The following is a 25,003-nucleotide window of genomic DNA, read 5'->3' on the forward strand; positions in this document are numbered from 1 at the left end:
GAAAATAATAACAGGATAAGTTGCAGAAATGTTAAACCTATCGACAGCCCGCCACACACTATACAAGTGGCTATCGATAAAGTGAAGTTCCATCTCTGCGCCATGCATTATTGTGAAACATAAGTAAATTTTTTGCGCTAATTTCGTTTATATCTTTAATTCATGTGATTCTTTCCTTATTATAGAAATTGAAATATGCGGTGCTATTATGAGGAGCTGGGCGTGTCCCGTGACTCCAACGAGGGTGACATCAAGACAGCTTATCGTAAATTAGCATTACGCTGGCATCCAGATAAAAATCCAGACTGCCTGGCCGAAGCAAAGGAACGCTTTCAGCTTATTCAACAGGCCTATGAGGTGCTATCCGATGGCCAGGAGCGTGCCTGGTATGATAATCACCGAGAGCAAATTTTGCGCGGCAAAAACTCCGACTACTCCGAGAACTGCTTGGATGTGTTTCCTTACTTCACCGGCTCCTGCTACAAGGGCTATGGAAATGATGCTCAGGGCTTTTATAGCGTCTATCGTGATGTTTTTAACAAAATTGCTGCCGAAGATATGGATTTCATGGACAGCGACGACGACGAACTGAGCGCGCCACAATTTGGAAATGCAGACAGCAGCTACGAGGATGTGGTTGGTCCCTTCTACGCCTACTGGCTCTCATATAGCACCAAAAAGACCTACGAATGGCTCTGCCCATACGATGTGCGAGAAATTAAAGAACGTTTCATATTGCGTAAGGTGGAGAAAGAAATGAAAAAAATTGTACAGAATGCGAAAAGGGAAAGGAATGAAGAAGTGAGTAGCACATAGAGCTAGAATTTGTATAATCGCTAATAATCCTTGACTTGTTTGTAGATTCGTAATTTGGTTTCATTTGTGCGCAAGCGCGATCGTCGAGTGCAGGCCAACAGACGTGTGCTTGAGGAGCGCGCTGAGGCGAATCGCTTGAAGCAGGAGGAAAAACGCAGGGAACAGCTGCGCCAACGTCAAGAACAGCTGGCAGCTGTGCGTGCCAACAAGGTGGACAACGATGGCTATGAGGAACAGCTCAGGCAGCTGGAGCAACAGTATGGCAGCGAATCAGATGAATACACTGAGGAGGAGGATGAGGACGAGAACGAAGATGATGTCGAAGCTGCTAACACAGACTCGGACAATTTGAGCGAGCAGGAAGTGGAGTATGTCGATGATCTGTATTGTGTGGCATGCAACAAGTCGTTCAAAAATGCAAAAGCGCGCGCCAATCACGACGAGAGCAAAAAACATCGCGACAATGTGGAACGCCTATGCCAGCAAATGGAGACCGAGGAGCAGGAATTTAACGAACGCAGCGAGGAGCTGGAGGCGGCAGAAGAAAGTCTAGAAGACCTGCAGTTGAATGGCAGTCATGAAGCGGACTTGGTCAGCGATGAAGCAGCCGAACAAACGAACAACAAACGCAACAAGAAAAACAAGAAATCAAAAAAAGTTGCTACCAAGGCTGCTGTAGAAAGCGATGATGAAGACCAATCAGTGCCAGCAGTAGATTTCAATGCAGCGCCAAGCAATAGCGAAGACGATGACAACGACGATTGGAGCTGCAGTAAAAAGTCAACTAAAAAGACAAAAAGCAAAAAGTCAACAACAACAACAAACAGCAGCAAACAAAAAGTTGAAGCGACGACAGCGGAGGCAAAGTCAACAGCTGCGCCAGCCAAGACAGCGAGAGGCGGTGATTTAGTGGAGGCAACAGTTGTGCAACATACTTGCGTCACATGCAAACTTGTGTTCGACTCCAAGAACAAACTGTTTGCACATCTTAAGAAGACCAATCACGGTGTCTACATACCCAAGGCCAAGCCGGATGTGGAGGGCAAGCCTCCCGGCAAGGGCAAGGGGAAGCGAAACAAGTGAAGATTCTCTCGCTTTATTTGGCTGTTGCAGTTGCAGTTGCCACTGCAGCTGTCATTGTAGAAATAGTGTAGTTGTCTATTTATACATATGCTAATGTTAAATCGTTAAATTCGAAATTAAATTAAGTGTACACGCCCAATTGCCAGATGAATTTTAAGTTGCCAAAGATAGAGAGTTGCTATGGAATGCAAACAAGTTTGCTGCCGGATTCGATGCGCCGGCGCACGCGATTTCGTAAATTGGAAGATTCCGCTTTCAGGCTGATGCCGGCGGCTGCGAATGTTAACAAGATGCCCACCAGAGCGCAGTAGAAGGAGATGCCTGGTGCAACAAGTAGTTGATTAGTCTGGGATGGCAGTATATTAACGTCACTCTTACCTATGCTGCAGTCCGCTGGATAGAACGGTTCCGCCTCCTGGCCGCAAAGACGTTGCACACGCGCTGCACGCCATCCCAAAGGATGCAAAAACAAAGCCAACATTACAGCTATGCCTGCAGAGGATTAGTGATAAGATTAGCTGGGATTATTGAGATATTGGCTGAGATCAAACTTACCTGCCAGCACCTGTGCACAGGCCGTCATATTGTGTATGCTCTTGCCAAATGCCGACTGCCTGCAGCAGGTGATCAGCGTGGCGAGCACCGTCAAAGAGAGCAGTACCAGCCCCACTGACATGCAAAACATGGCCAATTTCCATTCCAATGGATACACGCTGCCATCGGTAGCAAAGCCGTCCAAGTCGAAGCGTCCACAATGATAGCCCAGCTGTTGCATTTGCTTGCAGCGCGTATAAATGCCCACGGACTCCAAGCGCTGATTAGAACTGGGCGTGGCCTGGCTCCAATTGGCGCCGCCAATTGGGGGTCCAATTAGCCATTTGGGTGTGACCAGTGCGACGGCCACGAACATATCAGCGACCAGGGTGCACAGAAACCAGACTAGACTCACACTTGTGATGATAACGTAGCACATTTTACTTTATATTTTTTGCGCAGCTTGTGAATAAATTCTTGTTTTTTCTGTTTTTTAGTTGGAAACGTTGTCAGAACGCGTCCGCTTCGGCCGCATACATAATTGTCTCTAGCATTTGGCTATGCGTACACACACCCACATCCACCACAAATAGCACCACCACCAATGGGGCGACTTCCTTTCAGCTGACCAGCTCGAAATGGTATTGTTTATTTTATATGCTTTCCACTCGCCGTTGTCTGCTTTATGTTATTCGTTCACCCCACACACACACACGCATACTCACACACACACACACACACACTCACACTCCGAGTCAAAAGCGAACGAAAGAAAATAGTCAAACTTTATGTTGTTGTTGGAATTGAAGCTTAAACTGCAGCTGCTGTTGGCGTTTTTTTTTTTCTTTTTGTGCACTTTTCAATTTTGCAATATTATTATTTTTTCTGCGGCTCCCTTTTGCGCAGGCGTTGTGCACGCGTTGAACGGAGTCTGAAGAAAAACTGAATGAATGGCGCGCATTGAAAGCAGCCAAACGTCTGTCGAAGCGCATGCCCAGGCCAGATGTGTGCGCCGCCAGCGCAAAGGGGAATAGTTGGGGGAGTGGCCGGGGCAGAGATAGAAGGAGGGCGCAACAAGAGCGGGCCACACAAATCCAGACATTCCAGACGAGCACCCAGCAAAATGTTCTCACATCCACATACAGTAGCATACAGAAGTATGCATACGCGCAATGTGCAGAAATGCAAAGTCAATTTGTCATGTCATAATTGTTTAATAAAATATATATAACATACATACATATTTTTATAAATAGAGTAACTACAACTTGACGGAATTTAAATTGGTCATCTCGCTTTAAACGAAATATTAAAAATAATTAGTTTTTATACAGCTTCAAAACTATGCATACATCAATACTTTTTTAGCTCACTGCATTTTCAGCTGACTCTCTGCCTGGCTCGTTCTGCTTCTCTCGGTTCAAGTTGGCTCTCTGCACTTTTACTCTCTTTGTGCTTTGCATGCACACACATGTTGGAGTTGGTTCTGTTTGACCCCGACTCCCATTCTCTCGCTCTCTCTATCTCTGCAGCCCGCTTATACCGGCGATGAGTAATAAGCGGCTTCTACTCGGTTCTCTTTGAATGCAAATGAAGTTTTGTAATGCCAGCAATCGGCGATCCGTCTGGCCTGCCTTATCAGTTAGCACCCCCCAAGTGATTTACATGTTTGGCCCCATTGCATCATATGCCTTGTGTACTTAAGGCAATTATAGCAATGATCGTGACCGGGCAAAATGAATTGCGTACACATGTTGAAATCACTTTCACTCTTACTTGAGGCAATTGGCCAGCTGGATGTTCCATTGCAATCACAATCATTTGTTATTCAGTCAAAGATGCTGTCACTACCGGTGTTCCTGCCTCTGCTCCTTCAATTGTTGCCCGTTTACTGTTACTATTACGAGTACCGTTACTGGGAGCTGAATGAACCGCCGCCTATATGCTCAGAGTACGAAATGTTGATTGTGAACACGCATCAATGTGTGCGCCGTTGCAACATTGTGTGTCAACGGGGTGTTTGCTTTGAGGATGGACCGTGTCCTTGCGCGGATCAGTATCAAAGCGCGCATAGGAATAGTCTAGTATGTGCCGCCGAGTGCGTGCCCGGCTGCCAGCAGGCAGGTGGTCACTGTGCCGGTCCAGAGCTCTGCATTTGCCCCAAGAGCAAACACTACTACTACGATGCAGTGGCTCGACGCTGTCGTCGACGGGGACCCCGCCTTTTGGACCTGTGCGGCGGGTAATTAAATTTTTAAATTACTAAAATAATATTATTTGAATGTTAATCTGTCTTTTCTCGTAGCCGCTGCATCCATGGCCGCTGCTCGTATGATGGCAGCTGCATCTGCGCGGAGGGCTACGAAATGCGCAGTACGCTGCTTCATGGCTCCCAATGTATGCCAATCTGTGATCAGTAAGTGTTGCACAATAGCATAAATTTACAATATCTCATCTCCAACATCCTACAGCGAGTGCGGCCCGAGAGCCTATTGCTATGAACCCAACATATGCGCCTGTCGGCATAAGCATTATCACTATGCCTGGAATGGAAGATGTACCAAAGACTACTAAGCAACATTTTTAGAAATAATAATGGGGCTGTTTTAGGTCCTCACTTTAATTTATACATAATAGAAAACAGAAGATAGCAAAAATATTAAAAATATAACGTATAATTTCAGCAGCTTAAAATGAAAATGCCTCACATTTATTTTACAGCGCATTAACAGTTTGAGAGTGGTTGAGGAAGAGAAAGAGAGAGAGAGAGAAATGTCTGGTAGCACGCATGCTTTTCCGTTTGAGCAGCTGTGTAATATAAAGTTTACTGCCGCATTTGTTATTGTTTATAATTTATGTTTATATTTGCACTGCTTGTTGCCAAAGCTAACTATTGAATTCGTTCTTTAATCAGTTCGCTATTCATTTCGCCGCGGCTAAAAAAAAGCAGAGTGCGTACGTGTGGTCCAGTGGCGGCACATTGAAATCAGCATTCTTTTATTTAAAAAGGGGGTCAGTTAATCCCCTCTGCCATGGCCATGACATTGTCCAAGCAACCAGTTTAAGGCGGCCCCAACAACACCCTTTTTGCTCAAGAAATGAAACAAAAAAATGCTTGATAAGCTCGAGTTTTACTTACTAACACAAACACACGCACACTCTCAGTCAAGTCCCTTGTATGTAACTGTCGCTAATTTGTGTAGGGCATTCGAATTTTAATAATATGTCTTGCTCACATTAGATAAAGAAAGAGCGATCAGCATGTTGGCGGCGAAGGCAGCGGTAATAACAAGCGCGTGTGGCGTGTTTTTATTTATTCTTGTTGGGGCAGGGGCTCGCTGCGCTGCTCAGTTGTCAGCTGTCGACGTCACTGACAGCGACTGCGACAGAGGCGGCAACATTCGTTCTTCAATGTTTGGACCTCTGTCGACAGCAGCAGCGGTGCCCGCATTCAGTTGGAGTTTTGCCTTCCAGCAGTGCGGTTCGGTTTTCTCCCAAGTGGCTTCCTCTTTCCCATTTACTCCTCTCTGTGTGCATACGTATTGTTTGTGCATTTCTTGCTGAATTTTATATTAATTTGCAATTTTAAACAAGTTTAAGTAAATCGACTGCACTTATAAGCAACCATGGGCCAAATCAAGGTAAATACAATTACACAAGTTCATATATATACGAATATAAATATAGTATAAATTGCAACGTTAATTTTTGCATATATTTGTATGTGTGCGTGTGTGTCTATATATGTTAAGCTACCTGTTATCCTTTGACATACTGGCAACGCTGTTACATATAAAGCGTGGGAATATTTATGTTGAACGATTAGAAGCATTCGTTTATAAGCGCGTGTGTGAGTACATGAATGTTCATGACTGTAGTTGAAGTTATGTAAGAGCGGAGAGATGTCTAAATTGCCATAAAGATGCAACAAATTATTCATAATGACTGTGAAGCTGAAGGTAGATTCGTTTTAGCGCTTTCGTGGCGTGTCAATCTCTATTTGTTCCATTGATTAGAACGCTTTAAGTAATTATATTAACACAAAATTGTTATCAAAAATAACATGCAAACATATTTTATATCGAACACATATACATATAAAAAATCTTAAAGTAGGCGTAGCTGCTGCGCAGTTCACAAGGCACGCACGTCAGCCAAAAAACAACTTGAGCAAAAGAACCGTAAACAAGATATACATGTGCATTTGTGTTTGTGTGTGTTTCATAATAGTGTGTGTTAACAGAAACAATCAACTAAAAAGTGGCGTGAATGCATTAAACCGGTTACTGTAAAACCGTCGTCCCGCAACAATGTATTAGTGAATTTTTTCATCTTGTTTTTGCCACAAAAACAAAAATATAAATTTATAAATAAATTAAATGCGCATGTGTTAGTGTGTGCGCGGGCGGCGCTGCGAAGTGGTCTAGCAATTAGTGATGAGCGTTTGACATGCAAGCAATTTATGTACAAATAAATATTAAAATTAATAAAGTTTCATTTCTAATTAAAGCTTTGATTATAATTTTTATTTATATATTTTTATGTTTTGAGTTAAAGTTAAACGTTGCTTTCAAATACAATTATTTATCTACTGTAAAACTAAATTGGAGGACTGGGTCGTGCTTAGCAGTATCTTAGCAGTATTACGTGCCCATCTCTAAAATTCTTTAAGTGATATGCTGATATAGTCCCTGTGTCGTGTCAAGCTTATCAAAAAAGTCTTCCCGGTTGGGGGCTACCAATGCGCGTGTATGGAAAAATTTTTAAACTTATTTATTATTGGCTTTTATTGATAAGCCTCAGGTATTAATTATAGATTTATAGATTTATGATAGCTAAGTACATTTTGTTATATGCATAAATTAATTGATCGCATTTTCCATTTGCCCACAGAAAGCTTCGTCGGCATTGAGCAAATTGTTTGTCTATGGCGCTTTGAAATATGGGCAGCCAAGCAACTCGATCTTGGCCAATACCGGCAATGGCTATGCCAATTTCTGGTGTCGTGCAACAACGACACAAAAGTTGCCTTTGGTGATTGCCACGCGGTATAACATTCCATTTCTGTTGAACAAACCCGGCGTGGGCTATTATGTAACCGGCGAGATCTATGAGGTAAGTGTTTTTAATGCATAAATAGATCAGCTATTGGGTTAACTAATTAATGTTATACAGGTCGATGATCGCATGCTCAATTCATTGGATAACCTGGAGGATTGCCAGGATATTTACACGCGCGAGAAGCAGGATATGAACATTGGTGTGGGCGAGGGGTAAGTGCCATGAAGATAATGACGCAATTTAAGTGTATTTATATTTGATTTATTTATAAACATTCTTCTGCTTGCAGCACCGTTCCCTGCTGGGTATATCTGCTGCAAAAGTATCCGGAGAAGCTGCTCTCGCTGCCCTATCTATCTGGCTATGAAAATAGCTCCACACATCCGTACATAATGCGGCATCGCCGCACCCACAAGCATCCGGCACAGGATGATCTCACCTTTGAAACAGCTCAAAACTAAAATGTGTTCTAAAAAGAAGGGCGCGGCCAATTATTATTATTATAACTACCGGTAGTTGCATTTGTAGAGCATATACAGACTTTATATACACACATATATAGATATACTATATATATTACATGCGTACTCTAGTTGATAGATTGAACATAGTTTGTAATTTTATAAGTTTCGAGTAAATAAAAGCAATTCGAGTTAAATATTAGCAATAAACATTTCAAATTTGCTAAGGGCCAACAAGTGTCGCCTTTGTTGTTATATAAATAGCTTGTGTGTAAACATTTGTTATTCTGTGATCAGTCTTTGTGTACAGCTGTGCTGTTAGCTGTGGAGCAGCTCTGTTAACTTAACATGTGCAAGTCTTATCATGTGTCGCCGCACGCAGTGATTGGCAATTTGTCTAAATTTCATCCAAAAACTACTTCAATATCAAATTTATGTTTATCATTCCTTTAAAAGCAAATCATGTCGCAAACGCTTAAAAGAGTTTTCGTCTATGGCACCTTGAAGAAAGGTGAACCGAACCACCATTGGTTAACCAGTGAGAAAAATGGCTTCTCTCGGTTGCTAGCCAAGGGCAAAACAGAGATTAAATTTCCATTGGTTATCGGCACACGTTATAATATTCCATTTTTGCTAAATAAGCCAGGCGTTGGCCATAATATAGAAGGTGAGATTTATGAAGTGGATGACAAAATGTTCTCGAACTTGGATGTGCTGGAAGAATATCCCAGATACTACGATCGCGAGCTGCAAACTATACTGACAAATGCTAATGAGTAAAGGGAACAGCTGTTGTTCACGAATAACTGTAATTAATGCGCTCTACTCAATTTAAACAGAAAATTGGACTGCTGGCTATATCTGATACGTAACTACCCGGATAGCATGTTATCGAAACCGCTGCTCAGCTCATATTGCAATCGGCCAAATCAGCCGTACAGTGAGAAGTCAGTCAGAGATCCGAAATTGCCAGCCAAAGATGATTTATCGTATTGAATATAACATTTTTGCAGTTATGCTCTGAGTAGGCCAGAAGATCTCTTCACAGATGGATGAAGAGAGCGAGTTTCCGCTCTGGAAGAGAGAGTGCCAAAGAAAGAAAGTCGTAAGAATTATAAAACGGATTTCAACGCATGGCTATTATTCATACTCTCTTCTATTACATTGATTCCATAATTCAAAAAAATGCAAACGAAATGAACAATATTTCTTTTTTTTCGGTTAAAGGGTAAAGGGTAAATCGAAAAGCCTAAAAAAAGTGTTTACACAATTATGTCTGCAGAATTCGTAATAAATTGTTTGTTTTCTGTTTTTGTTTTTCCGTGTTTTTTTGCTATAGCTGATTCTGCGATCAGATCAAGCTTCTAGCTTGAGTGTAGCACATAAGATGAAAACGGTAAATTTTTCTGTTAGTTTGTTGCTTGGTTGGGGTGTCGGCATCGTGATCGTTGGCATGGACATGGCCTAGCTGTCGGCCTCATCATCGAGCGACTGGAATCGGTTGGTGGCCGCAACGGGCGCGGCGGCTGCCTCCTGCACTCGCTGGTAGCGACCGCCGTGTCGGACTTCTTCGAAGGCGGGTTCGTTTTTCTTTTTGCGTTGTTCCTCCGGCCGAGCTGCGTTCAGCGTTGGGAAGAACTCAGTGTTGGTAATATCAGGCGCCGCACGCCTCGTACGCAGACCACCGCTGCTGCCGCCGCCAATGCCCATCCCGCTGCCAGCTTGCTGCAATACGAACAAAGTCCAATGAATGTCGTACGATATTCAACAAATCAATTGCTGCAATACGATATATGCGTTCACATACATATATGAATATATACTTACGGCAGCACGTAACGCGGGTGAAATGTACATTTTGGACGATGACTTTTCTGTTTCCACCGGCACCGGTATTTGAGTCACCTCCTCTGCAGGTATTAATTTCTTCCAGGGACCGAATCCGCTTCGCTTGTTATTTGGCTCCCCGTTGCCATAGCCTTCGCTATCCTCATCATCCTCGTCGTAAATATCATCGGATTGATGATGCGCCTGTTGCTGCTGTTGCTGCTGCTGCTGCTGCTGTTGTTGCTTATCGTTGATGGTCAGTTGACCAATTTTTAAGCCACTGTAATCCTTGCGCTGCTCCTGCTCAAACTCTTTCCATTCCTCCTCCACGGGCTGCGCCCAGCAACAATAACAATTAGGGAAAATAGTATTTGGATAAAATTGCAAAGATGGAAACTCGATTGCAACATGATTGCAACTCTCACCTCGATGACGGGCTCTGGCACTTTGATGTTGCTCTCGTTTTCGCCGCCTTCTGCCACGCCGCCAGCCAAAGCTGTCGAGACTTCAGGTTTTTTTGGTTTGACAGCAGTGGCCGCCACCTCACGTTTCGTGCATTCCTCTAGGTTCCTCACTAGCTCATCGGCTGTCACAAATTTGCTCTTAGTCTTCGACTTCTTCTTATCCTTTTTCGCAAAGAAATCGTCTAATTCGGCCATGCTTGCAATAATTTTTCGCGATTCCCTGTTCCAAATTATAATGAAATCCAATCGCACTTGCGTGAGGTGGTATGTAAAAATAAATCGCTATCGATAGCGCCTATCGATGATTGAGCCACACGTGGTCAAAGTTTGCTGGGCATATGTTTCAACCTATTGTTAATATCAGCAATGCACTAAGCTGCCAGCTATTTCAGCTAATTATTTGTAGCTTTTTTTTTAATTTATTGCGCTTTGCATTGCCCTGCCGTTGTATCCAAATGCCGAATGTAACGATGACTTTCGATAGTAGAAAATGAATATAGTTATGTGTGCATTGTGGCGTTGAAAAAACATACAGTATTAATAGAATAAAAATTTATCGAAAATATTTCTGAAAGCGTATAGTAAAGCTTGTAATATTTGAGAAAAACTGACATATCGATATCCAAATTGTTCCCACGAACTGGTTTCGCACAGAAGCTTGAACAAGGTGGCAGCACTGACTGCAGAAAATGATTCGCTATGGTTATCGACGGTTAGCCATTTGGCGGCTAAATTAAAACACTTTCGAGACATACTTTTCTATTTTGCGATAAGCTGCATTTGCATAATTTCTGCATAATTAGATATTGTGGGGGTTTTTCGCTGATGTTATTGTTAAGCGGCTGACACAATTCGCAATGTTTGGCAATAAAATTTGATAATATGCATGAGGTATTGATAATTACATAACGTTCAAAATGAGCCAAAAAGCAAAATCGAAATTAATTGTATTCGCTTTTGCAAGCACAGCAAGCAAATTTACATGATTAATTATTGACGCACATAAATATGCTAAGGTGCCTCAAATATGCATATTTAACTAACATTTAAACAATAAATGTTTGCAAATTGCTTTGCACCAAAAATAATGTTTGCAGTTCAAAGTTGACCATTTTAATGGTCACAGTGACAACAAAAATAGATATAGGTTAAAAGCTAAGGCCGCGTTAAGACTTCCTTTTTTTTGCTTTTGCTAAAGTTCCGCTGAATTTGCTAAGCAAATGTGTGCGCCAAATAGATATTTATGACTGCAGCTTGCAGCGCTTGCCACATCCACAATAATACCCAACCAGTTAATATAGATATGTATATGTATATATAGAGTTTCAGTTTCGATGCGAAGCGCACTAAAAATTCAAAAGTCGTTTCATTCATATTGACAAGCGCACAGCTCGAGGTGTCTCAGTCTTCTTTTGAACGCCGCACAGCGCACAACTCGCTGCTCCCAGCTATATATATATATATATACGTATCAATATAACTATATGTATATATAGAGAGCTTTGATCGTACATCTCGTGTGCTCGTGGCAAACGTAAATTTCGATTCAACTGTTTTCCCGCATTTGATTAGCCGACGTGTTTCGTTTTGGTGTTTATAACGTGTTTTTGGTTATTGAAACAATTTCGAATTAAATAAAGAAAACGCACTGTAAAAGGTAATTAAAACAGTTGCAATGCCCAATACCTCGCGCTGTTGTACAAATATACATACAAAAAAATTCAGTAATAATTATAAGTTAAATGTCGCTGCAATTGCTTTTTGAACTCATATTAAGTTCATTCTTAATTTTTATTTTCTTGCATTCGCGCAATTAGCCTGGGGCAAAACACTTTTAGATAATTAGCTTACAACAATTTGAAACATTTTGGGTGCTATTAGCTGACCAGCGAAGCGTTTAATTTATAAACAATGTTTATTATTAATTATCAAAAAAAAAATGGAAAACAACTTTAAATGCTGAACTTTGCATCATCAAATGCTTTGCGTCTCCAGCTGGGTCACGGACCATGTCAGGGTCATAAACTAATCTGGTTGATGCTGCAGCATCCACACTTGGCTACTTTTTGTTAAAAAATGTAACGACAGATCTTTTCCTCAAAGCCAAACCCTTGACTTATTAAATAAAATGTGAATTGAGTTTTTCATATACTCTCCATAATTGGAGCTTAAATATCTTTATATGATTAATAAGACTTTTTGATTGTAAGCTTATTTGTGCACATATATATATTGTATAACATATATACAAAGCAATTTATGCAAATTCTCCTTTAATTAATATGCTTATGTAAACTAAGTTCAATCAATATAATTTATGATCAATTGATTACGTTTCATATGTATATTTATAACAAGAACTTTTTTTATATATTTTATATATAAACAAATATTTTTTCATAGTATTTAGTATTTATGCACACTTTATTAGTAAATTTTCTAATTTTAAAATAATTGACTTCATTTTTTTCATGTTTCAAAATAATGTTTTTATTAGATATAATGTTTATTAATTTTTGTCAATTAAAAACTTTATTCTTTTAGCTTTATTATTCAATCATTTTAAAATAATTTTGTATTTATTATTTTTGCATAATATTTTTTAATATTTTAAAATATTTTTTTAATATTTATCTGCAATTTGTTAGCGTATTTTCCTTTTGCCTGCCTTTTTTCTTTATCTTTTATTTCTCTTTTTTTTTTTTATTGATACATTTTGATCAATTCTGCGTATCTCGAATTTATATTCGTTTCTCTTGTGTTTTGTGTCAATGGCAATCGCTACAGACCTATTTACATATTGGAGGTTGTTGCTTATTATTTATTTATTAACTCATTTGTTGTTTTTTTTTTTTGGGTCTTAAGCATCTCACATAGTTAGCCAGCAAAATGGCCTAAAGGGATGCCAGCCAGGCCAAAATCAAGTGGCGACTGTTCAAATTTGGTTTTTAACTTTTTCTATTAATTTCATGGTTAATCTTTTTACATACCCTGTAGCGCAAAGAGCGGGGCATATTAGTTGAATAGTGAATAGAAGGAATATTAATTTAAAGAAATTACTATTTTTTTTTATACTCTTAATATTTATGGAAAATGTGTAAGCAAGGCATGTTGAGACAGTTGAGTTGAGCTTGTGTAGTTTAAGTATCAGATAGCAGATATCAGATATTAATTCCCAATACCGGGGTTCCCTTAACTCTAGGGTATCTGTAAGACAAGCAACACTCGATCAAGGCACTCTTTTACAGTATAACCTGTGTTTTTCTAATTTTTTCCAAATCACATTTAAATAAACGTGAACTTTTAGTTCTAGAGACTTCATATTTGCAATCTAGATCAGCTCTCGGAAGATTAGTTAGATTGTTAATTTGAATTACTACTATTAATCTTTTTAGAACTGTAAATAGTTTTTCAAATAAATAGTTTTTTAATCCAAGTAGATTCCGTATTTAATGCAATCCCCTACAAATTCCGTACGTGACTTAATGTAGGGTAACAGCCAGTCAGTCACTCCTTTGTTTGCTTACTCAAAGTTCTTGACGCACTATTACAGCATCTAGTATACACTTAATATCAAGCTTATATTAGCTCCGAGCAAGCGAATGAGTTCAAATGCATTTGAACTTTCAGTGAACTGCATTTTGCTTCGTGTCTGATTTGAGCTCTTCCCCTATTCCTACTTTCGTAGAACGTCCCAATAACAATAGAAAATTGATCGAAGCTCTCTGATCTGTGCTAATGAGCAGTGAGTGCTACTCGCTAGTTACGGACTCTATTATCATTGCAAAACGTAAACAACGCCTTGCCGTCGGGTCGCACTCGAAATGCTTAAGACATAGTATAAAGTAACTAATCAAACCGGTTTCAAAGAAAATAAAAAACTCGCATTAAGTGTTGTCATATTTAAAATAAAGCTAGCTGTCCATAATATGCTAAACTGTGTCATTCATCTGCTGGCTTGGACACGGGCCAGAGCCCATCAAATGGCTCGACTGTGCATATTTGATTAGAAGCCACGACAAGTGAGCTCAGCAATTGCCCCAACATCTAGTTGAAAGACATTGCAATACCCTGTAAGTCGAGCATATGTGCGCGGTAAGTCATGCATGACGGCACGGCATGCCAACAGATCTTCAAGTATATGCATTCGACCCGCTTCGCTTAAGCAATAGAAACCAATTTCTTGATGCTCCAAGTGGGGATCGTGGTTCGAATTACCAGGCAGCTGGTATAATAGTGGGGTGTACAGATCTATCAAACTCTTTTTCTTCTTTCAATCTATCCGCATCTGAGTTATGTTAACATAGTTTTGTCCCTTTCATGTACCCAGCTTAAAACAATTAAAAAAGATTATTCAAATTCCCATAAAATATTTTATAAAATTGAGAAATCGGTGAATTAAATCAACAATTGAGTTGGCATTCATCCAATCTTTGCACTCTGGCTGGCTTGTCCTCCAAAAGTTTCAAATCATTAATCATTGGATTATGCTTTAAAATATAAATTTATATTTTTACAATTTTTTTTGACTTGTTTTACATGATTTACCAAAATATAGAGAAATTAAATCAAATAAAATAAAAATATGTGAATAATAATAATTGTTTACATATATTTTATTAATTTATAAATATTTTATGATGATTATTTATATATTAACTTTATTTAATTTTAGTATAATATGTATATTTTTAAAGACATTTTTTTTGTTTGTTTTATATGTAACTATTTCATTCTTCAATAGCTCTTCTTATATTATCTATAACTGTGAAAATTCAGCTGATTACCTGACTTAGTTACCCACAAATCCAATATAAAAGGTCGGGAAGTGCTTAAAATGATTTTTTTCAATTGTGTCAATAAAGCATGTTGCTTATTATTTGATTTTCTTGTTCTTTTTTATTGTAAAAGTCAAAGAAACTATTGCCAAATATATGTGTAGAGTTTATGGGAGGCCTTGTCAGGTAACTGGCTCTTGTAAATTGTGGCCTAAACGATGCTAATAATGTAGGTATATAAGTGCATATGCTATGCTTGTCAAGTTTGAAGCTTTATATTGCATGCCACAGTGCGCAAGTTCGTTGCCTAAGTCTTTCGTTTGCCCTCTACAGTCGACCGAAAATGTTTAGTTTTTTTCGACTTATTTTGACATTTTCCAAGTGCAAGTGTGTGTGTGTATGTGTGTTATGGCTATGATTTTTGTTTTTTACTTAGACTTGGCAGATTTGTTGCTGCCGCGATTTGAATCGCAGATGTCTTGAAATCTTGTGTGAGCTGTACGCAACCTGCTTTACTTCTGCTGCTGTTATTTTCCGGGTCTGTAGACAAGGCGATGCATTCAGCAGAAGCGTTTTAATTAGCAATAAATATGGAAATTAAGCAATTGCCAGATAAATTAGGAGAGAGACGTGAAATGTGAATTCATTGACAGCTTCAGCTTTGGCTGCAGCTGCGACTGCATCAGCGACTACACTTGAGTTTGTCACATTAATAAGTTGTTTACTCGACAGTCGCAATACGATTTCTAGTTCAAGGTACATCAACTATGTACATATGTATATGCCTATATATCTATATATGCATATGTATGACTATATAATACAATTAGTTGCATTGCCTTGTCATGCTGTATGCTTTCTCGAAGACTTTCCTTAAACGCTTAACTGGGCAAAACATATTTTCTGTGCTTGTTGTCTTGAAAAATATCAAATATATATATATATATATATATATATATATATATATATATATATATATATATATATATATATATATATATATATATATATATATATATATATATATATATATATATATATATATATGTGTGTGTGTGTGTGTTTGTCTCATTTATGGTAAATGGGTCTAGTGACAAAACTCGAGGCAGCCCAAAAAACCCGTTCAGCGTTGCATGAAATGCGCAATTTATCAGACTTCAGTTGAGTCAATGCCTGACTTGCAGATGCTCTGCAGATGACTAAATGTGGGTGAAAGAAAAGTAAAGGCAGAGAGAGAGAGAGAGAGCGATTGTGTGAACGTGAGAGTGGATGAAAGCGAGAGAGAGAAAATAATAGGATAAGGCGGAAAAGAGAGTTAGAGAAATAGAAGGATAAGGATAGAAAGGGACAGAGTGAGAGTAAGCGAGAATGTAAGATGGAAATTGTTAGAAAGAGAGTAAGAGAAAAGGAGACATGTAGACAATATAAGTCAGAGATATGTCGTAAGTAAGTAAAGAGAAAGAGATGCTCAGTGGCAAGAGTACGCAATCTTAATGGAGACTATGTATGTGAATCTTTACAGCTGAAGCTTACATTGCATGTTCTAGTCGAGCATGCCCTTTGTTCATATTTCTACTGGGTAGCTGAAAGCGAAACCAAGCAGCTTCGCCAATTGGGGCCGCTTAGAAATGTCAAGCTGCGACTGCGAGTGCGAGTGAGGCCAAAGAGCAAAACAAAAATAAAAATGAAAAGTGGCACGATATATTTTAGGCTTTGCGTACAAGATTTGGCCAAGTGTAACGCGGTCTGCAATGTAAAACCTCAAAATGAAAAAAAAACAAATGGAAAAACTGAAAAGTCGAAAACTCAAAACCCGAATCCAAACCCAAAGAGCTCCAATCTCCTATTTTGCAATTTTGTAGGCGATTGCAGAAGGCTATCAAAACGTGGCAAGCGTGGTTGGTGGCATGCTGCATGCTGCGTGTGTTGTTGCTGTTGCAGCTTGCAACACACTCTTTCATAAAAACAAACAACAGACACGTTAGACTGGCCTGGCCTGGCCAGGCCGTGCTGGGTCTAAGTCTGGCTCGGTCTGGCTTGGTCTCCGGTCTCCTGGCTCAGTCGCGTACTATTGCAACGGCCTCTGCCAAATGGAGTTGTTATTGCAGCTGCTGTTGTTGCTATTGTTGCTATTGTTGTTGCTGTTGTTATTATTATTGCTAGCATTGTATTACTATTAAACCAATCAGCCAGCCGTCCAGACGTTCGACATTGCGTAATCGAAAATGCAAAGAAATGCGAAATGCGAACCATTAGAAAAAACCCGTTTGCAACGTTTCAGAATTAGCCTAGTTTTTGCGTCTGCTTGCGACACTTTCTGCTTGGCTTAGCTTGGCTGCCTGGCTGCCTGTCCGGCATGTGTGGCTATGAAATCGAAAATAATGCCTCCGCTCTCTCTTTGCCTGTTCGCAGCACCAAGATGAACGATCTATCGCCTGTGCAGGAATACTACAAGGATAAGACTATCTTTATAACGGGCGCATCTGGCTTTATGGGCAAGGTGCTGCTGGAGAAGCTGCTCTACTCATGCCATTCGCTCAAGGAGGTGATCATCATCTGCCGTCCGAAGCGCGGCAAGGCTCCCGAGACACGGCTCGAGGAGATGTTCAAGCTGCCCATCTTCCAGCGCATCCGCGACGAACGCCCGCACATGCTGAAGAAGGTGACCATCTACCAGGGCGATGTGACCTACGACTGTGAGTGAGAAACAGGCGAAAAACACTTGAAGATCTTAACTAATCTTTCCTCTCCATATCTGTGCAGTGCTCGGCCTAAGCGGCGATAGCCTGAAGCATGTGGTGGAGAATACGAATATCGTTTTCCACATGGCGGCCACTTTGAAGCTGGAGGGCAATCTTCGGGATGCCATCGATATGAATCTGTTGGGCACACAGCGTGCCCTGAATGTGGCCAAGGATATGAAGCAGCTGGAGGCATTTGTGCATCTGTCAACGGCATTCTGCAATTGCGATCAGGAGGTGATGTACGAGAAGGTCTACGAGTTTCCACACAAGCCCGAGGATCTGATGCGTCTGGCCGAATGGATGGACGTTAAGACTTTGGACGCCATTACGCCCGATCTATTGAAGCCACATCCAAATACCTATACCTATTCGAAGCGTCTGGCTGAGCTGCTGGTGCGCGATCATTACGAAACCATGCCGGTCATCATAGCACGTCCCAGCATCGGTAAGTCTAGCTGCTATATACACTATCTATATTCACATATAGCTGCATAATAACTGTGGGGCGTCGCCTTGAGGCTTGTCTCTGTTGCTTGGTTGCTTGCTTCCTTAATCATCTCTTTAAGTTTTTTTGCCATAAATATATTTTATCTATTTTTTCTTTCCTAACTTTAAATATTTATGTGTTTTTTTTTTTCATTCGGCTGCTGGCTATAAGATTTGTGCCTAAAAAAACCATAAACAAAAAAACTATGCAATTAATTTTGTCTTAGCTTTTCCTTGTTATTTTTTCTTTTGTAACCAGCTGCAGCAGATTTTTTATACTTTTCACAGTTTTCCAGTTAGCTCTTTAATCACTCGTTGTCTTTTTTATGACTTTGGGCAGTTGCAATTGAAATTGAAATTGAGAGATTTGCTTTGCATGTGCAGTTGAAACCTGCTTTTGCAGCTGCAATTTTTCAATTAGGCTGAAATGTTGATTCAAGCAGTCAAGCTGAACTCTTTGGCTGACCCCGTTCAATTTTTACCTTTTGGCCAAAAGCTTGTTGATGTTGGCCAAAGGAAAAATACAGTGAAGTGTTTTTTTTTTCAAATTTATTAACTGACTATATATTTTAGACAGTTGTTCTCTTACCATGACTGGGCGAAATTAACTCCCTGAATTAAGCTTATTTTTGGTATATTTTGCTTAGTTTAACAAGCATATATTAGCATTTAAAAAGACTAAGAATTAGCAAGAAATTAAACGAATTTCCTATTTAATATATATTTATAGATACGCACTTGTCCAGAGATATAGTTTATGAATATATTTTTTCTCATTGATCTAGTTTTTGCTTTTTAGAAGACTGCTTATTTTATATATTCTAAATTTTAATGAATTTCTGAAATACTTTTCAGTTTACCCAAGGTATTTTTTTCAAAATTATCAAATATTTCTTAAGAATGTGTCAGTTGGACAACGACCACTATAAGTTGATCTCTTGCGCTCTGAGCTGAAATTCTCAATTCGTTAGCACACAAAATGTGTGCAGTGTTGTGTAGCATAGTGTATTTAAGCCATGCTTTGCAAGGCATTCAAACTATTTAAATATTGATAGATTGATGACTTTGACAGCATAAAGTTCGCAAAGTTCAAATCTTTTAGCGCGGCTCTTTAAATTGGGATTGGCAACTCGTCGTCAAGTCGCGTTGCCTAATTGACAGCCACACTTAAGGCTTTTGTGGGTGTGGCACAAGTTTTGAGCTAAGTTAAGCGCTTTTTCTTTTGCCGTCTGCTAATTAAATTTTTATTTTTTTTCATTTTGGCTGCTTAGCGCTAGCATGTGTCTATTTCTTTATGTGTTCGTCTGCAAATTGTTTATCTGTGACATGTAGTTTGTGTTTTTGTATGTCAGCGACATAGTCCCTTCGCGCGCTTTGTTGACACCGCTCGCCCGCCCGCTAAGCCACACGAATCAGACCAAAAACAGCAAATAAGCAAATAAACAAACAATCGAACCACAAAAACATCAACAAAACGCTTGCAATGAAAAAAAGTGTGTAAAAGTGTGTTAACTGCTCAATTGGTGGGGGGATTTACACACATAAATAAAAAAAACGATCTTTTGCTTACATTTTGATTGGCTCGCGAAAGTGTCAAGGCTTTCGATTCATTGTAGAGGTAATCGATGACTCCTGTCTAGTCGATCGATAGGCCCTTAGCACATTTGGCAGCCTTTCACTTCACAACATCTGGCAACCCTCTACAATGTAACCATAAGTTTTTGAATATTTAATGTGTTGTTCCATGTGTGTGTTTAGTCCGCCCTTGCAAACAACAAAAATCAAACAAATATAAACAGCAGCGCTTGTACAAATATCTCCTATATACAATTTCCAAAAATACTGCACACACACAGACACACATGCACGCAGACGTACTGTAAGAAATCGTCGTCGTCATTGACCAACAAGTTCAATGAGCATGAAATTGAAAACGGTAAATTGCAATTGAAACTGAGGCTTATAAATAAAATACTAAGCAAAGACACGCCCGACAGCTACTTCCCCCGCCTAAAACTGCAATTAAAATGAGTTGCAAAGCTCACACGCCAAAAAACTATCCTTTGCCTTTTGCCCAGCGGAAATGTACACTCGCACAAAAAACCACGCCTACTCTAAAGCCTACGCCTTCGCCTTTGGCTACACATATATTTTCCTTGCTGCTGCTGCTGCTACTGCTCCTTCTCCTGCTGCTGCCACCGCTGCTCTTAGAGATCAGGACTGAATGAATCTCCTGCAGTTTCACCATCGGCCTATGAGCCCGTGCCTGGCTGGGTGGATAATCTGAATGGACCAACTGGTCTCATGGTGGGCGCTGGCAAGGGCGTCATTCGATCCATGCTCATCGATACGCGCCACAAATCGGAGGTCATACCGGTGGACTATGCCATCAATGGTCTTTGCGTCATACCATATCAGTTTACATCGGAGCAACGGCCGGTGGATGTGCCCGTCTATAATATAACGTGTGCCGATCATCGCAAGATGCAATGGGGCGAAGTAATTGAGATGAGCAAAAAGATTGGCTATCAATATCCAATGGAGGCGGGTCTCTGGTATCCGGATGGCTGCATAACCACAAATAAATTCCATCACAATATCAATGTGGTGCTCTTCCATTGGCTGCCCGCCTACTTGATTGATTTCATGCTCTTCATTTTGGGTCAGAAGCGTTTGTAAGTTTTTGGTTATTTCCATTAAATTTATGGAGCCTTGAGCAACTACAAATTCCACTTCCCAACTCCCACGCAAACCCCTAAACTACGCTTAGTATGATACGTGTACAGAATCGCATCTCAGTGGGATTGGAGGTGCTGCAATTCTTTACCATGCGCGCCTGGTACTTCAAGTCAGATGCCTATGCCTCACTCTGGAATATACTAAATGAAGCGGATCGGAAAAAGTAAGAAGAGGTTTATATATAGAGACGTTTTCATATAGATCGCTGACTGTCGCACATCAAATAGCTTTAACATGGACATGGATCCAGAGGAAACAATACCCATGTACATTGAGTCCTGTGTGCAAGGCGGCCGTCAGTATTTGATGAAGGAGTCTCCCGATTCTCTACCACGTGCGCGTCGCCAGCTCATGCTGTAAACAAGATAAACCCATATATATTCTATATGTCTAAGCAATTACTTATGTCCTTCCCCCGCCTTGATCATATTATAGGATGTATCTCTTGGATCGCGCGTGCAAGACGATCATCGTTGGTTTCCTGGGTTACTGGACGTATGGACTCGTCTCTCGCCTTGTGGGCGCTTAAAACGGGACTCAAAGAGAGATATATAGAAGCATATAGCCAAAATATCAATGCTCGCTTTAACAATATATTGCTTAGGTTCGCTTTGTGGGTTATAAAAAACGTTTGTTTTTTAAATGTTTCGCTTTTTAAGTTAAGTGTTTCGACATGCAATAAAAACGGTTCGAAAAATGATATGTGTACGTGTTCGAGTGTTGAAGTGTTAAAAGGACTACGACCATAGCCAAACATAAGAAAATTCCAAAACACAACACAACACAACACAGACACACACTGAAACACAACACCTAAATTTGAACACCTTCAAAGTTTAGCCTATTCGCAAATACAATGAATACATTTAAGATATTCACAGTCACACGCACTCACCTTTATACTCTACTCACAAACACTCACACACATACACACACCACACATCTAATTGGCTTTCGGTTATCATCCAGCCGCCATCATCCAAACTGGGCTTCGTGGTATGTAGAGTCAGAAGCATTTCGTTTACATTGTCTAATATATAGATCTCTATTCCAAATAGTATCGCCAGCTGCTTATGAGCCGCTGCCTGGCTGGGTGGATAATCTGAATGGACCCACTGGCCTGATGATTGGCTGTGGCAAGGGCGTCATTCGCTCTGTGCTGGTGAAAAAGGAGAACAAGGCTGAAGTTATACCCGTAGATTATGCAATCAATGGTCTCATTGTTATACCATACGAATTTAATAAGCAGGCCAAGCGACCCGCTGATGTGCCCGTCTATAACATAACAAATGCCGATTTCAGAAAAATGGCCATGGGCGATATTGTTGAGGTCAGCAAGCGTATCAACCAGCAGGTGCCATTCAACGCAGGGCTCTGGTATCCAGATCCCTGTGTCACCACCAATGAGTTATATCACAAATTCAATGTGGCCATGTTCCACTGGCTGCCTGCGTATCTGCTCGACTTTTTAATGCTAATCCTTGGACAGAAGCGCTTGTAAGTGTTGACTATGTTTCGATACTCGAGATTGAATCTAACAATTTATCTTTTAATACACAGCATGCTGCGCGTACAGGAGAAGATTTCCACTGGCCTGGGCGTTCTTCAGTTCTTTACGCTAAATCCTTGGGTCTTCAAATCCGACAATTATGGCTCTCTCTGGAATAATCTGGGCGAGCAGGATAAAACGATGTAACTATATTGAGATAGATATATCGAAAGCTTAGCTAATTTCTTCCCTTTTACTTTCAGCTTCAATATGGACATGAATGTCAAGGATACGGAGGAGACCTACTTGACAGTGTGTGCGCGTGGCGCACGCAAATTTATACTCAAGGAAAAGGATGAGGATTTACCCAAAGCTCGTCTGCACATGCGCATGTAAGCTGTTGGCATTTGATTGCTTTAATGTTTTTATTTAAACGTTTTGCATATTCTTTTCTAGCCAATGGTTTGTGGACGTCATCTGCAAGACCCTGATAGTCGGTGCCTTCTTCTACTATTTACTGAAATGGACGGGTGTACTGGCCATGTTTTGAGTTCCTGTTTTATTTTTAGGGATTCTTCTACTTTTGTGGGCACAGGAATTATGTTTAGTCAATTAGCCATTAGTTGTTGTTCGCTTTAAGTTTCCAAGGTTTTCCAAATAAATATACACATTTAGGTTTTTGTACTCAGGTCCACGTGCTTTGTTTTTCTACAATTACTTATTTATACATATTAAATATTATTAGCTATATAATTGAAGTTTAAGTAACATTTATTCTGCCTGCGCAGTTACGCCCGCTGTCGCGGAGCCGTTGCCGGGCTGGGTAGACAATATGAATGGACCCACGGGCGTATTGATTGGCGCTGGCAAAGGTGTTATTCGTTCCATGATCTGTAATGGAGAGCTCAAATCGGAGGTGATACCAGTGGACATTGCCATCAATGGATTGCTTCTGATACCCTATCACAATAGTCGGGCCCAGCAAAAGTAAGTGACTAGAAGATATACAACTGGAATTTTATAGTAATGATATCTCTTGCAGATCTCTTCAGATACCTGTCTACAATTTAACAGTGGATGATGCCAAGAAGCGCACTTGGAAGTGGGTTATGGATGTGGGCCGCGATCTAGGTATAAAGTACCCATTCGAAGTGGCCCTCTGGTATCCCGATGGCAATATGACGACCAATAAGCTCTATCACACCTTCTGCACCATCATGTTCATGTGGCTGCCCGCCTATATCATTGACTTCCTCTTGGCACTTTTCGGACAACGTCGCTTGTGAGTAAACACTTGGAATACCCTGTAAATCGTTAGCTAACTAATATGTTTTATTTGCTTGCAGCATGGTTCGCGTGCAAACAAAGATATCGGTGGGTCTGGAAGTGCTGCAGTTCTTCACGACCCGCAACTGGGACTTCAAGTCGACGCATTTCGAGCAAATCTATAAAGAAATCTCTGAGGAAGATCGCAAAATGTATGACCAACTGCCGATATCAACCTAGATAGTCCTGCATGTGTCTAAAAGAGGTTTCGATTTGGGCGTTGTAAACCATAAATCATTTGCACTTCACAAAATATCAGTTCTACGATCGTTTTCCATATACCAAATCCATATTTCAATTCTCTTTAAATAGTTTCAAAATCAACACAAACGATGTGGACGACTACGAATACATGAAGATTAGCATATTGGGCGGCCGTCAATATGTCATGAAGGAGCCCATGACCTCATTGCCGAAGTCTCGCATACAGCTGCGATTGTGGGTTATATATGTGTATATCAAATATATTCGTTGATCGATTCTGTGTTCTATTCCTTATAGCATGTATGCATTGGATCGCATATGCAAGACGCTTATACTGGGCGGACTTCTCTATTGGACCTGCATGAGACTGGGCTTGATCGATTTGGTGCGCTACGGCATCGAGGCAGTAAAACATTGATTTATTGACACTGGAACTATCATGCTGGAACTATATATGTGGAATGCGCCTTTGTATAATCGTGTATTTTGGATTTGGGTTTAAGTAGGAAATGTTCAGGTTCTATGTATACGTAATTATCATTAAAGTAGCCTAGATATAGCTAAGTATATAAACTGTTTTCATTTATATATTAATTTAATTTACATATTAATTTAATAAGGATTTGGTGTGGGTCTTGATCAGTTAAAGTCACAAGAACTCAATATAATATAAATTAAACGTTTTCAAATCTGTATATATTCTTGATAAACATCATGAACTGAGTCTATATAGATATTTACGTGGGTGGCTTGACAAATTTACAATAAAATAAAAGTAGAAAATTATAAAAATAAAATTTATTTATTTATTTAATTCTTGCAATCTACCAGTCTCTTCGAATCTTTTTACTTTTAACTACTAGGAAAGAATTGTCGCTTGATAAAGTAGATCTCCTGAAGTTAGGAGCAGGCTCTATCATATGAAGGTTTTGCTATATCTAGTTCCTTTATCATCAAATAAATCGAATGCAAATAAATCAATCTAAATCTC

General features: G+C 40.0%; 7 protein-coding genes across 9 annotated transcripts; 5 read left to right on the forward strand and 2 right to left on the reverse strand.

Annotated features, from left to right (window-relative positions):
• Positions 1-57: 57 nt before the first annotated feature.
• LOC111605379 (dnaJ homolog subfamily C member 21) lies at positions 58-2,056 on the forward strand. Its single transcript, XM_023323866.2, has 3 exons — positions 58-123; positions 186-801; positions 862-2,056. The coding sequence occupies exons 2-3, from the start codon at positions 196-198 to the stop codon at positions 1,897-1,899; spliced, it is 1,644 nt and encodes a 547-aa protein (XP_023179634.1). The 5' UTR covers positions 58-123; positions 186-195; the 3' UTR covers positions 1,900-2,056.
• Positions 2,057-2,068: 12 nt separating this feature from the next.
• Positions 2,069-3,542, reverse strand: LOC111605380 (LHFPL tetraspan subfamily member 2a protein). The gene is made up of 3 exons (XM_023323867.2): positions 2,455-3,542; positions 2,278-2,391; positions 2,069-2,220 (listed from the first exon to the last, which is right to left on the reverse strand). The coding sequence occupies exons 1-3, from the start codon at positions 2,870-2,872 to the stop codon at positions 2,078-2,080; spliced, it is 675 nt and encodes a 224-aa protein (XP_023179635.1). The 5' UTR covers positions 2,873-3,542; the 3' UTR covers positions 2,069-2,077.
• Positions 3,543-3,829: 287 nt separating this feature from the next.
• On the forward strand, positions 3,830-5,007 carry LOC111605382 (wnt inhibitory factor 1). The gene is made up of 3 exons (XM_023323871.2): positions 3,830-4,675; positions 4,739-4,849; positions 4,905-5,007. Exons 1-3 carry the CDS (start codon positions 4,170-4,172, stop codon positions 5,005-5,007), a joined length of 720 nt encoding a protein of 239 aa, XP_023179639.2. The 5' UTR covers positions 3,830-4,169.
• Positions 5,008-5,868: 861 nt separating this feature from the next.
• Positions 5,869-8,161, forward strand: LOC111605362 (troponin C-akin-1 protein). The gene is made up of 4 exons (XM_023323841.2): positions 5,869-6,074; positions 7,327-7,548; positions 7,609-7,706; positions 7,784-8,161. The coding sequence occupies exons 1-4, from the start codon at positions 6,060-6,062 to the stop codon at positions 7,953-7,955; spliced, it is 507 nt and encodes a 168-aa protein (XP_023179609.1). The 5' UTR covers positions 5,869-6,059; the 3' UTR covers positions 7,956-8,161.
• Positions 8,162-8,228: 67 nt separating this feature from the next.
• Positions 8,229-9,050, forward strand: LOC111605352 (putative gamma-glutamylcyclotransferase CG2811). Of its 2 annotated transcripts, XM_023323829.2 has the most exons (3): positions 8,230-8,731; positions 8,795-8,902; positions 8,969-9,050. In XM_023323829.2, exons 1-3 carry the CDS (start codon positions 8,418-8,420, stop codon positions 9,009-9,011), a joined length of 465 nt encoding a protein of 154 aa, XP_023179597.2. In that variant the 5' UTR covers positions 8,230-8,417; the 3' UTR covers positions 9,012-9,050. The 2 variants fall into 2 exon arrangements, with proteins under 2 accessions (XP_023179596.2, XP_023179597.2); XM_023323828.2 differs by having other exon boundaries at positions 8,229-8,731; positions 8,795-9,013.
• A 109-nt stretch (positions 9,051-9,159) lies between these two features.
• LOC111605351 (protein CDV3 homolog) lies at positions 9,160-10,783 on the reverse strand. The gene is made up of 3 exons (XM_023323826.2): positions 10,208-10,783; positions 9,783-10,115; positions 9,160-9,680 (listed from the first exon to the last, which is right to left on the reverse strand). Exons 1-3 carry the CDS (start codon positions 10,439-10,441, stop codon positions 9,420-9,422), a joined length of 828 nt encoding a protein of 275 aa, XP_023179594.2. The 5' UTR covers positions 10,442-10,783; the 3' UTR covers positions 9,160-9,419.
• Positions 10,784-11,611: 828 nt separating this feature from the next.
• On the forward strand, positions 11,612-24,572 carry LOC111605363 (putative fatty acyl-CoA reductase CG5065). 2 transcript variants are annotated; one of them, XM_023323842.2, is made up of 8 exons: positions 11,612-11,903; positions 17,437-17,720; positions 17,788-18,213; positions 23,271-23,469; positions 23,525-23,764; positions 23,829-23,960; positions 24,121-24,246; positions 24,310-24,572. In XM_023323842.2, the coding sequence occupies exons 2-8, from the start codon at positions 17,444-17,446 to the stop codon at positions 24,428-24,430; spliced, it is 1,521 nt and encodes a 506-aa protein (XP_023179610.2). In that variant the 5' UTR covers positions 11,612-11,903; positions 17,437-17,443; the 3' UTR covers positions 24,431-24,572. The 2 variants fall into 2 exon arrangements, with proteins under 2 accessions (XP_023179610.2, XP_023179611.1); XM_023323843.2 differs by lacking the exons at positions 23,271-23,469; positions 23,525-23,764; positions 23,829-23,960; positions 24,121-24,246; positions 24,310-24,572 and adding exons at positions 22,052-22,490; positions 22,554-22,685; positions 22,746-22,874; positions 22,939-23,172.
• Positions 24,573-25,003: the final 431 nt, after the last annotated feature.

The sequence above is a fragment of the Drosophila hydei genome, unplaced genomic scaffold (genome assembly GCF_003285905.1).
Source record: "Drosophila hydei strain 15085-1641.00,03,60 unplaced genomic scaffold, DhydRS2 tig00008134-arrow-pilon, whole genome shotgun sequence".
In the NCBI taxonomy this organism is placed as follows: Eukaryota; Metazoa; Arthropoda; class Insecta; order Diptera; family Drosophilidae; genus Drosophila; species Drosophila hydei.

Bases quoted from the DNA above. Each gene is read 5' to 3' on its own strand.
- LOC111605379 (XM_023323866.2), top strand. From the start codon at position 196: ATGCGGTGCTATTATGAGGAGCTGGGCGTGTCCCGTGACTCCAACGAG. The intron at 802-861 runs GTGAGTAGCACA...ACTTGTTTGTAG, and splicing joins AAAGGGAAAGGAATGAAGAA to ATTCGTAATTTGGTTTCATT.
- LOC111605380 (XM_023323867.2), bottom strand. From the start codon at position 2,872: ATGTGCTACGTTATCATCACAAGTGTGAGTCTAGTCTGGTTTCTGTGC. The intron at 2,392-2,454 runs GTAAGTTTGATC...AATCCTCTGCAG, and splicing joins CTGTGCACAGGTGCTGGCAG to GCATAGCTGTAATGTTGGCT. The intron at 2,221-2,277 runs GTAAGAGTGACG...TTGTTGCACCAG, and splicing joins TCCAGCGGACTGCAGCATAG to GCATCTCCTTCTACTGCGCT.
- LOC111605382 (XM_023323871.2), top strand. From the start codon at position 4,170: ATGAATTGCGTACACATGTTGAAATCACTTTCACTCTTACTTGAGGCA. The intron at 4,676-4,738 runs GTAATTAAATTT...CTTTTCTCGTAG, and splicing joins CTTTTGGACCTGTGCGGCGG to CCGCTGCATCCATGGCCGCT. The intron at 4,850-4,904 runs GTAAGTGTTGCA...AACATCCTACAG, and splicing joins TGTATGCCAATCTGTGATCA to CGAGTGCGGCCCGAGAGCCT.
- LOC111605362 (XM_023323841.2), top strand. The intron at 7,549-7,608 runs GTAAGTGTTTTT...AATGTTATACAG, and splicing joins TAACCGGCGAGATCTATGAG to GTCGATGATCGCATGCTCAA. The intron at 7,707-7,783 runs GTAAGTGCCATG...TTCTGCTTGCAG, and splicing joins AACATTGGTGTGGGCGAGGG to CACCGTTCCCTGCTGGGTAT.
- LOC111605352 (XM_023323828.2), top strand. From the start codon at position 8,418: ATGTCGCAAACGCTTAAAAGAGTTTTCGTCTATGGCACCTTGAAGAAA. The intron at 8,732-8,794 runs GTAAAGGGAACA...CAATTTAAACAG, and splicing joins ATACTGACAAATGCTAATGA to AAAATTGGACTGCTGGCTAT.
- LOC111605351 (XM_023323826.2), bottom strand. From the start codon at position 10,441: ATGGCCGAATTAGACGATTTCTTTGCGAAAAAGGATAAGAAGAAGTCG. The intron at 10,116-10,207 runs GTGAGAGTTGCA...TGCTGGGCGCAG, and splicing joins TGCCAGAGCCCGTCATCGAG to CCCGTGGAGGAGGAATGGAA. The intron at 9,681-9,782 runs GTAAGTATATAT...TTCGTATTGCAG, and splicing joins CACCCGCGTTACGTGCTGCC to CAAGCTGGCAGCGGGATGGG.
- LOC111605363 (XM_023323842.2), top strand. From the start codon at position 17,444: ATGAACGATCTATCGCCTGTGCAGGAATACTACAAGGATAAGACTATC. The intron at 17,721-17,787 runs GTGAGTGAGAAA...ATATCTGTGCAG, and splicing joins GGGCGATGTGACCTACGACT to TGCTCGGCCTAAGCGGCGAT. The intron at 23,961-24,120 runs GTATGACCAACT...CTCTTTAAATAG, and splicing joins TCTGAGGAAGATCGCAAAAT to TTTCAAAATCAACACAAACG.